The sequence below is a fragment of the Lactuca saligna genome, chromosome 4 (genome assembly GCF_052625555.1).
Source record: "Lactuca saligna cultivar CGN05327 chromosome 4, ASM5262555v1, whole genome shotgun sequence".
Lineage (NCBI taxonomy): Eukaryota > Viridiplantae > Streptophyta > Magnoliopsida > Asterales > Asteraceae > Lactuca > Lactuca saligna.
The window spans coordinates 314,807,760-314,817,934 of NC_136420.1; the positions used below are offsets into that span (position 1 = coordinate 314,807,760).

Sequence of the window (10,175 nt, forward strand, 5' to 3'; positions counted from 1 at the left end):
TCTGTTTCCGAGCAATCGGGTTGAGTCTAGAAGAGGATTCAACAAGATGGACATGAATATGTACTTGAAGATCAAAGAACTCGACGAGTTCAAGGATGAACTCGGTGAGTTGAAAAAAAATGTGCCAACTTATATGAAGAAGAAATCAACGAGTTCAAGGAAAAACTCGGCGAGTCAATGGCTAAACATTCCAACTTACATGAAGCAGGACTCTACGAGGTCCAGGATGAGCTCGAAGAATCATGAGCAAAAGGTCCGATTTTGTATGAAGGAGAACTCGACGAGCTCTTTAAAGACTCGACGAGTAGGATCGAAGTTCCAGTATTTTGTGTATTATGGAACTCGACGAGTTGGTGGACCAACTCGGCAAGTTGAGTCAACTAGATGTTGACTTTGACTAAAAGTTGACTTTGAACGGGGTGTTGACCTTGACTTTGACTTTGACCTGAGTTAAGCCTTGAAAGGGTTATGAGTATGAAATGGTAATTAAGGAAGGTTGTTATGTGTAGGAGTTTGAGGAGTTTGGGAGGAGTTGTGTAACAGCCCGAAATCTCAAAGTATTGTTAAATCACATTTTGGGGTGTCTTAAAGGGGGGACTCGGCGAGTTGGAGCCTGACTCGCCGAGTAGGATCGCAGATTTGGTCGCGGGTTCGCGACTGGACTCGACGAGTCCAGATAGGGACTCGGCGAGTCTGCGCTGTTTAGCGTAAACCCTAGCCGTTCAGGTTTGGGGACGTATAAATGGGATCATTGGCCGTCGTTGTTCCCTTTTAGCTGCTGAGAAGAACCCTAAATCGGTTGGGGGCATCTAGAGCAAGGATTGAAGGCTATTGGTGATTTTGAAGAAGTTATTGTTCAAGAAGGGGAAGGTTTTGGCTAAAGGAGCAACAAGGGAATCATGTTCTGAGGCTTGGGGACACAGAGAGGGCATTATTCAGGTAACATTCCGGATTATATTCTGTTATGTGAATGTGTACATGGATTAGGGTTTAAGGAACCCTTTTGTGATTAGATTAATGGTTACCCTTGTCCCCCAAACGATTGTAACCCTGTGTTGGGACCCTTGGAGGTCCAGAAGATCCCAGGTCTGTGCATTTCGGGAAGTGGTGAAGGTTTTGGATTGAAATCCTTATGCCTAGGTTAACATGGGAATTATGAGTCTTGGGGTGTAGCATGAGCACCTAAATGAAGGCCTTTTGTGATGGACCAGCTTAGGAGGACCAGACCTATGATTGGTCAGGACGATTCTGATCTTAGGAAGCAGTTTGATCGACTGCATGGCATGGACTCGCCGAGTCGGATGAGCAGACTCGGCGAGTAGCTTGAAGAATAGCTGGGACTCGTCGAGTTGTTCTTCAGACTCGGCGAGTGGAGTCGGGGTGGCCCCGCGATTCTTCCACGAGGAACTCGTCGAGTCAAGAGAGATACTCGACGAGTAGAAAGGGAACATCCAGGAATTTGTGAGGACGACTAGACTCGCCGAGTCGCCAGGGTACTTGCCCAGTCCAGTCGAGATGACCGTTGACCAGAGTTGACCTGTGTGTGATTTCTTAGGGTCAGTTAACGTGGAAGATAAAAGTATTAATAAGAGATATATTGTTATAGGGAGCTTGTAGCTCGGCGGATCAGGTGCAAGTGATTTCAGGAGTTGCTAACTTCCAGCATCCACGAGGTGAGTCTTCTCACTATACTGTACCCGGAAGGGTTTGACTGTGTGACCGGAAGGTCGAATATGTTATGTGTTATGTATATATGCTATAAATGGAAAGTTAGTTGCTACGCGTGATATGCATGTTTGTATGGGCCGGAAGGCAAAGTATTGTGTGACAGAAAGGTCAGGTATGATATATGATATATGTGCTTTATGTGTTAGAGTAAATGTATTATGTGCCGTATATGTTTTTGGGCCGGAAGGCAATATGTTATGGGCCGGAAGGCAATATGTTATGGGCCGGAAGGCAACACGTTATGGGCCGGAAGGCAACACGTTATGGGCCGGAAGGCGATTATCTCATGGGCCGGAAGGCATTGTGCAGTGGACCGGAAGGTCAGGGCCTGGAAAGGCGTGTGTGCGTAAGGTGTATATTGGGGAACTCACTAAGCTTCGTGCTTACAGTGTTTTATGTATGTTGTTTCAGGTTCCTCAGTAACGCAGGATGGCACCGGCTCGATTGTACACACCAAAGAAAGAGTTGTATTCTGGAGGATCCTGGTTTTCTACTAAGTGAAAATGGAACTATGTTTTTGTAATTCAAATGTGTATGAGATTTTAAACAAGTGATTTAATATTAATTTGATTAATTAAATGAAAATTTTGCCTTGAAAATCACGGTGTTACAAGTTGATCCTAACACCTGGGATAGTTTATATACTACACAACATTGAGGTGAGTTCCTTTAAGTAGAAGTGGGTCTATGGCCACAATGTTGGCCCACTAGTAGGAGTGATTGTGGATGATTGTCTTCGTGATAATTTTCTGGATTGCCATTATCTGTTATATTTTATGTGCTAGTATGATATGATGTTATGTGATAGTGGTAGTAGGGGGAATAGTCTCCACATCCGGTCGATAGGGCAAAGGGGTAGGTTGGACACCCTGATATATCTGACGGTATGATTATGTTATGTTTTTATGTGGTAGTAGTATGGGGTGAAATAGTCCCTGTAACCGGTTGCGATAAACCGGAGGGGTAGGTCGGACACCCCGATATGTATGACAGGGGTAGGTTAGGTACCCCGATATGCCTAATAGGGGTAGGTTGAGCACCCCGATATGCTCAGCAGAGTAGGTCGGGCACCCAGATATGCTTGACAGTATGTGCTATGTATGGTATGTGGTATGATGGGGGAACTCACTAAGCTTCGTGCTTACAATTTTCAGTTTTGTTTTCAGGTACCTCTTCATCGAAGGGGAAGGAGCTGGCACAGTAGCAGTACATCACACACACAAAATTTCTTCATTGTGAGATTCTTGGGATTGTACTCTGACATTGTAACTATTTCTATGATATGATTTTGAGACATGTAGTTATGGTTTTATGAAATGATGTGACTCAATGATGTTTTCTTATAATTGTTTTTGTAAATCATTTATCAAAAATGAAAATTTTTATCTTGAAAATTGGGATGTTATAAAGGCCCTTCAATTTAGAACCAGATGTACTTGAAACATTTAAACATAAATTCGTAAGAACAAAGCTTAGCGACTTCCCCAAAATATCACATACCATACATATTAGTGGGACTAGCCATAGGGTTATATTTCAACCTAGGTAAATGCTATGATCCAACCATAGTCTTATAATCACTTCCGTTTCAACAACCCAACATCAGTTTTTGCTGCCATGATCCATCCATGATATTCCATACAAGTGTTGTGATCTAACCATAGTCTTTCATACAAGTGGTTTGGTATAACTATTGAATCAACAAGTGACCCTCTTGAACCTCACATTTGAAGTCCCCCTCAGCATTGCGGATTTAGCTACCGCAACATAAATTGATGCCAACTGCAACCTATCACAATTGGAATGAAGACTTGGTTTTATCTTATTTCTGTATATTATAATGTATAGTGTACCTTGCATGGATAGTTATTTTGTTAGTCTTTGTTCAGACCCTGTATTGTTCTCGGACCTCTATAAATAGAGTGTTCCGCTTCTATGCCAATACACATCTCTCTTGAATCTCATATCACATATTTTTCTCTCTTTATTCTCAAAGATCTTACCGAACTAAAACTCTTATATTAAGATTGTAATCTCTCCTTCAGAGCAAGTCACTCTTGACTTAATCACTTTGAGTTGATCACACTTATTAACTTGGTTTGATTGCAATCCCTTTTACGAATCAACTTAAGTGTTTAGTTGATATAATACTTGTTGTCATTTATATTTCCTTATATTTCCGTACCTAACTATCTAACTCTAACTTTTTATTGTTGAGCTTTATGATCCTTTTGAGTTAAACTTTATTCCGTAATATTACTTGTACTAACGTTTGTTCAAGTGTGTTACTCAAGTTTTTCTCTCAATAATTGTTATCAGAGCCAAAGTAGTTGCTTTTAGAACAAAAAATCTGATTTTAAAAAGCCTTCTATATAATTGAAGCTCATTTCTTAAAAAAAAAACAACAAAATCTTTTCAAAAACAAGGAAATATTGCACAAGCATTATCACTCAATGTTTCCAACAATGTTGGAGGTTCAAATAGAGCTCCACTATTGGTGGCAAATGAGTATCATCACTGGTCCCAAAGGATGGAGAGATATTTAAGAAGACATGGACGAGATGTGTGGAGATATGTAGAAGAAGGACCTCATGTCCCTATTCTTACTCCAGTTCAAGTCGACGGTGCCCAAGCTAGACTTGGAGGAGGTCAAGCTGCCTTGAATCATCCTACAAAGGATGATCTCGACAAAATGGAAATTGATGCAATTTCCTTTTATGAAATATCCTGCGGAGTTGTCTTGACAACTTTGATATTATCATCAATTGCAAATCCGAAAAAGAGATTTGGGATGTTCTCAAGAACCTATATGAAGGTTCTGAGCAGGCACAAGATAAGAGGCTCACTACCGCACTCAATGAAGTCAATAATTTCAAAAGCTCATGCGAGAGAAAGCCTTGAGGATTCTTTCAAAAGATTCAACCTCATTGTCACGAAGTTGTCAAATGTTGGCACTGCCTGCAGCAACCATGAAACCAATCTCCGAGTACTAAATGGTTTAGGGAAACACTGGACTACCGCAAATATGATAGTCCAAGGTAACAGGAAGATTCATTCACTCCCTCTTTTCAAACTATACAGGGAACACCAAGCACAAAAAGCAACTGTGCTCAAAGATTGTGCTGACTTCGGAGGACCACTCGCTCTCATGGCCCAATCTACACAAAACTTAAGCTCTCAACCTTACTCTCTCTCCTATGAAAACCCACCGGGGTAATACAAAGCTGACACAGAGTATGATGATGAATAAGAATTCGAGAATGCTATTTCTCTTGTTAGTTAGCAGTTCAATTGTTTACCTCCAACTTCCTTTCGTAAAAATCAGCAGTTCACTAAACCTCCCTTTAACCGAAACTTCAACCCTCAAAACAATCACCCTTGATACCCCAGACACCCTCACCAATCTCCGCAACCTATAAACTCTCATCAAGCCAAAGAGATACCGCAACCTGCTAAACCAACTGACTCCGGTCCCTCGACCGAAGTTAAAGAAGATGTTGTCACTTTTCATAAGTGCAACAAAGAGAATCATTTTGCCAAGGATTGTAAGGCAAATGTAGTCAAGGATAAATCCTTTTATCTCTAAATGGAACAGGTGATGGGTGAAAAGAAAAAGGAAGGGAATATGTGACCCAGGTGAAAAGATATAATCAAGTGTGGTCTTCGGGTGATGAGGATGAAGACTTCAACATCAAAGGCAAGGGAAAGATTTGTATGCCGACCACTGTGGATGAAGATGGGTCGATGAAGATTGAAAAGAACTACTGCTATATGGCCAAACTCTTAATTATAGCATACATGATTGTCAACCATTCCTTGACAATCTTAATAACACATGTGATGACGTCCTTTCAGACTATAACAAGGCCCTAGATGAGAAGAACATAGCTTCCTAGGAAAATTTCCATGTTAGAGGACGTTTAGAAGACAAAAGGCTCAAAGTGGCCATGCTTGAAAGAGACTTAGGATTAGAGAAAGATGCAAAAATGTTACATAAAACCCAGTTAGGCATAACATTAGATCAAAGGGATTTAGCACAAAAAGAAATTATACGTTTGAATCTTTTAATTGAAAATTTGTTTAATGAAAGCGAGGCCATTAAAAATCTTGTAAATAATGGAACCGTTGATAACACGTACAATTGGGGTTGGTCAAATGGGTACTCCACCACAAAGAACTCATCACCCCGGTTTAACAAAGACCATCTTTATGTCCCTCCTGACCGAGAGTTTCACTTTCCTGTTAATGAATAGATTTTTCCCGAAGATATAAGAGCTCGCTTCGGTAGACTCCACAACCTGAGTAATAATTGTGTCATTGAGGAAATTCTTCCCGAAACCTCGGATCACTCATGTGATTAAATCCCAATTATTGGCACAATTTATCCCAACTCTCAGGCTTCATCAGTTGTTGATGAGGAAATTCTTGTGGAAGGACCCGAAGTTCCTATGCATTGTCCAAACTTGTCCTCATACCGCAGTTCATCTAACTACAGTTTCGAACCAAAATTATCATCCATACAGTGTCCTAATAATGAATCAACTCTTACTTACTCTGCGGTAGTTCAATCTAATCTACCACAGACTGAAGTCAAGTGTAATGTGACTATTCAGCCAATTCTTCATGAATTGCACATCGATAATTTTGAATTTGGTCAATGTTCTCAAAGTCATGTTTCTTCCAATTTAAATGACTCAAGTCCTCATTTTTGAAAAGAGTCAAAATTTTAATGGAAACTGCAGTTAAACCTCACTGACTGCGATTCTCCAAAATCACAGGCAAAACAAGCTTTTAAAGAACTTAAAACTCATGGGAAAAAGAAAGAAATTTGTTCAAAAAACAAAACCAAAATATCCTAACAAAAGGGTCCTGAAAAACATGATCAGATTTCAAAAGACACTTCAATCGAGAAAATAGACAAAAAGGAATGTACAGTTCCAAAAACTTTTTCGAAGTCCTCTGACAAGTTCCAAAAAAGGGTCAAATCTTTTCATAGATATCACTTTCAAAACTATTCCTCAGATAACCCAAAGTGGAAAGGAATTTTTCCATCTCCCACACTTCAAAAGTCACATCACTTTTACAAACAAACAAAACCTAAGAGGTATTCCATGCCCAAACTTTTTCAAAACCCAAGGGCAACTATGTTAAATCTCGGGCTGGTCACAAACCTCACACCACACCCTCTGGACCACTGAGCATGTGTAGTGTTTGGGTAAATGAGAAAAAATCTCATCTTTGGATTTTATTATCATAAACGACCAAATCAAGTCCAACCTCGTAATCCTCCAAAACCTATTATTCATCTTAAACCTCGTAATCATCAGAAACCTCATAACTTTCAGAAACCTCGTAATTCTAAAAACACCTCAAAACATCCAGGTCTAGGTTTGAAAGTTGATACGCAACCTATCCCTACCATCTCCTCTCATGTATCCATGAAACATTCTTTCATAACCCAGGGCTCCAAACTAACCATATAATCTTCAGGCCTTGTGTAAGGAGGAACAAAAAGAGGATTGGTTGATTGATAGTGTCTCCTCCTTGCACATGGCATGAAGGCTAGAGTACCTTTAAGATTTCAGGACTATCAACAATGGAGGACATGTAACATTTGGTAACAACTCAAATTGTATCATTCAAGGTTATGGTTTTCTAACAACTGGGAACTTCTCAATACAGAAGGTTGCTTATGTAGAAGGCCTCAAGCATAATATCATAAGTGTAGGCCAACTATGCAATGCAGGCCATCAGGTTGAGTTTGATAATGAATTCTTCTATATCATGACAAGCGATTGGAGCACCTGATTTATCAAATCCAAATCCGAAGGGACCATGTACCCTTTGGATGTCTCATTGATCATCGGGAAATGCAACTACGCTTTCTATCCAAACATGTATCTGAAGTTAGCTGGTTGTGGCATCGCAAGCTAGCTCATCTGAACTTTCGGTACATTAACAATCTTGTCACTGAAGAACTCGTCCGAGGCCTCCCAATCCTGACTTTTCCCTGCTTGTGAGTGTGGAAAACAATCAAAGGAAAGTCACCCTTTGGTTATTAATTCATAAATTTCTGAACCTCTAGAGTTGTTGCACATTGACCTCTGCGGCCCGTCTACCGTAGCATGTCTCCATCACAAGAAGTACATACTGGTTATAGTTGATGACATCACTCGTTTCACATGGGTCTTCTTTTTGATACTCAAGTCCGAAATACCGAGGTTCTTATAAACTTCATTAAAGAAATTGAACTCCAAATCAAGCTACCAGTTTGCAGAATTCTAAGTGATAATGAAACCGAGTTCACCAACCATATCTTGGATAATTTATTGGTTTCCAAAGGTATTAGTAACAACTTCTCTGCTCCCTACACCGCAACAAAATGGAGTAGTAGAGTGAAGGAACCGTACTCTGGTAGAAGCATCCAGATCTATGTTAAACTTTTCAAACCTTCACCTATACTTCTGGGCTGAAGTAGTGGCAACAACATGCTTTGTCCAAAACTAAAGCATTGTGTGCAAGCATCTCAACAAAACACCTTATGAGGGCCTTAATAATCGAAAACCGAATGTTTGATTATTCCACATATTCAGGTGTAGATGTTTTGTGATCAACAATAAGTATCATCTTAACAAATTTGCACTGAAGTCAAATGAAGGCATATTCCTTGGCTACTCAATAAACAATGTGGCATACAAAGTCCTTATCAGACGCACACGACTAATAGTTGAAGTTTCGATGTCAAATTCGATGACTATTACGTTCGCAACACTACTCCTTCGAATGAAACAAAAGAAATTTTGGAAAGTGATATCCCAGCCTCTTTGGGTCCTCTCAACATTGTTGAAATAAATCATGATGACCTCTTCGATCCCGTAGAGACTGCTCAACTGTTTGAAATTCTTGTGTCCTCGGAAGCTCAACAAAAATACGTAGAAGTATCTAGACCTTCCATCTCTGATGACTTGTCTCAAGGAACTTCCATATCACCGGTTAAGGGGGAAAGGAATACTCCGATTCTTACGACAACCATCGAGGTTCCAGTGCTTGAAGATGCAACTCCCGTTTCCATCCGCAGAGGCCCTAATCCATCAAATGCTTCCTCTGACTCATATGAAGAAGACAATGTTGACACAAGAACTGATCCGAGGGTTATAACACATTCTCTATCCCAGGGGTAACCATCTTTAGTTCATGAGGAACTCCCATCCATAATCCAGAGGGAACCTCATTATGATCCTACCCCTTCAGTCCAAGTCCAAGATTCTTCTGGCGGCTGCTCACAAGTCCAAAGGGAACTGTCCTCTCCCACCGTAGAATCCTCTGACGTTATTGACATCCCTTCCACCATAGTTGTTGATTATCAATAATCACATTTACATATTTGGACAAAAGAACACCCTCTGGGTGAAATCATTGGAAACCCATCTACTGGCGTTCAAACTCGATCTTCTCACGATTTTACAGACCATTGCCACTATGCATCATTTATGTACGCAGTCGAGCCTCGATCCATCAAGGAAGCTATCCTAGAGCTTGACTGGATCTCTGTCATGAAAGAAGAGCTAGCTGAATTTGAAAGAGACAAAGTATGGAAACTCGTTCCGAAGCCTAAAGGACACACTGTTGTCGGAACAAGATGGGTATACAAGAACAAGCTCGATGAATCAGGTACGGTTGTTCGTAACAAAGAAATGTTAGTTGTAAAGGGGTATAGTCAATTAAAAGGTGTTGAATACGATGAAACATATGCCCTCGTAGCCATGATGGAAGCAATACGCATCTTCTTTGCGTATGCAACACACAAAAATATCAAAGTACATCAAATGGATGTAAAAATTGATTTACTAAATGGTGAATTGAAAGAAGTAGTCTAATTGCAACAACCTCTAGGCTTTGAAAGTCTAGAGTTCCCAGAATATTGCTTCAAGCTTAAGAAAGCAATTTATCGCCTTAAGCAGGCACGGAGGGCATGGTATGAGACTCTCTCTGAGTTTCTTGTCATGTCAAGATATAAAAGAGGAGTGATTGATCCCAATTTGTTTCGAAAGGCAAATGGTAATCATCTTATGCTTGTTCAAATCTATGTGGATGATATCATATTCGGGTTAACATATTAAGGTATAGTGGATGAATTTGCATTGCTCATGACCTAGAAATTCCAAATGAGCATGAATAGAGAGATTAACTTCTTTCTAGGACTCTAAGTGAAACAAGTCCCTCAAGGGATATTCATTCATCAGGAAAAATATACCTCTGAACTGCTGAAGAAATACTCAATGGACAATTGTTCCTCTGCCAAGGTTCCTATGACCTTTGGATAAAAGATTTCTGCTGATCCTTCCATAGAATCAGTAGATCACAAGACTTATAGAGGAATGATTGGTTCATTGATGTACGTCACCGCAAACAGACCATATACTATCTTCGCAACAGGCTTATGTTCC

General features: G+C 40.2%; 1 protein-coding gene across 1 annotated transcript; it reads left to right on the forward strand.

Moving 5' to 3' along the window:
• The first annotated feature begins 9,218 nt into the window (after positions 1-9,218).
• On the forward strand, positions 9,219-9,605 carry LOC145040879 (putative mitochondrial protein AtMg00820). Its single transcript, XM_078988768.1, has one exon. The coding sequence runs from the start codon at positions 9,219-9,221 to the stop codon at positions 9,603-9,605; it is 387 nt and encodes a 128-aa protein (XP_078844894.1).
• Positions 9,606-10,175: the final 570 nt, after the last annotated feature.

What these genes read in the sequence shown, in the direction of transcription:
- LOC145040879 (XM_078988768.1), top strand. Translation starts at nt 9,219, where the DNA reads ATGTACGCAGTCGAGCCTCGATCCATCAAGGAAGCTATCCTAGAGCTT.